Source organism: Chinchilla lanigera, unplaced genomic scaffold, assembly GCF_000276665.1.
Source record: "Chinchilla lanigera isolate Chin_1 unplaced genomic scaffold, ChiLan1.0 scaffold00046, whole genome shotgun sequence".
NCBI lineage: Eukaryota > Metazoa > Chordata > Mammalia > Rodentia > Chinchillidae > Chinchilla > Chinchilla lanigera.
Window position 1 is genome coordinate 17,425,149 of NW_004955447.1, and position 1,271 is coordinate 17,426,419.

At 41.0% G+C, this 1,271-nt stretch overlaps 1 protein-coding gene across 4 annotated transcripts in view; it reads left to right on the forward strand.

Moving 5' to 3' along the window:
* Positions 1–1,271, forward strand: part of Scfd2 (sec1 family domain containing 2) — a 406,746-nt gene that overhangs the window by 83,159 nt on the left and 322,316 nt on the right. For all 4 annotated transcript variants that reach the window (XR_001235725.1, XM_005392914.2, XM_013518524.1 and 1 more), the window contains exon 4: positions 783–958. Coding sequence is in view for 3 of the 4 variants with exons in the window: in XM_005392914.2 (XP_005392971.1) it covers positions 783–958 (176 nt within the window). In the remaining variant the exon portion in view is untranslated. The remainder of the gene's footprint in view (positions 1–782; positions 959–1,271) is intronic.

The following is a 1,271-nucleotide window of genomic DNA, read 5'->3' on the forward strand; positions in this document are numbered from 1 at the left end:
GTTCAGCTGGGTGTTACAAGTTGACCACCATTTGCCGATCCACCACAGCTTTTTTGCCTGATGGGGAGACTCTGCTGCTTAGGAGTCTTGTGCAGAACACTGACCGTCAGCAGGCGTGAGATTTAACAGATTGCCAAGTGGGAGAGGAATCAGTCACAGGGCTGTTAAAGGGAGAAGCTGGAGGTTCCATAGGAGTAGATCAAGAAGTGTGTGCTGGGTTCTCTTGCTCCTAGGGGAACAACTGTAGCATGTGTTCTGCGCCGTGCCAAAACCCTTCTTCTTATATCCTCTTTCCCAGTGTTTTGCCGCTGTAGTTTTCTGCTCCTTTTTGTTCTGTGTAACAGATACCTTTTACCCTCTTAAATAGTATGAGCCTACTGATATCAGTGATAACGTTTTAGCTATAGTCATAACAGATTTCTTCATAGAGTTAGAAATCATAGCGTTTTGCTTCTTGGGTTCCCAGAGGTACACCAAGTTGAGCTCAACAATTACATATTTGTGTGACTTTGACATTTTTTTCAGGGTATCATGGAATTATAAATTGAATTAGTAATATTACCTTGGTCAGATCCCGTAACATCTGCTTCTTTACTTGCAAAATGGAGGTCATACTAGCAGCTTTGCCGTTGTCATTATGTTGTTGGGATAGTAATAGCTTAGGAAAGCTTGCGGTCAGTGCTGAAGCTCTCTGCAGATGTGCGACAGTCGTGTTATTCATGGTATTCTTAAATTTTCACTCTCTCCAGAAGAGCATTCATTCATTAATTATGTTTCTCCAGGAAGAGTCACTCCAGGGCAGCTCACGTCCTATGTTCAGCTCTTCAAGAACAACCTCAAAGCTCTGAGGAATCACTGTGGAATCCTCCAGCTTGGGCTGGCCACAGTTCAAACTTTGAAACACCCGCAGACTGCCAAGTGGGACAGATTTCTGGCATTTGAAAGGCTCCTTCTTCAGGTATGTTGCTATAGGATATTGTTTTACATTAATAATGATAGTTTTGACTGCCAGGGAAAAGCTTTGATATTTATTATAGTCTTAGCAATAAGTCATATTGTTGAAATGTGACCTATCTTGAATTCTCTTAAGTGCTCCCAATTAAAATTGAAGTATGTAGAGACTTCTCCACACCCGTTTAAAAATTTTTTGACAGTGATGCCTTTGACTTCTTATTCAATCCTAAGAGTGTTGTTTGGGTATTTAACTAACCTTTGCAAACCTCTTTTCAATTTTACACCACTTGGGCTATTCTTGATCTTTGGAGTTTTGT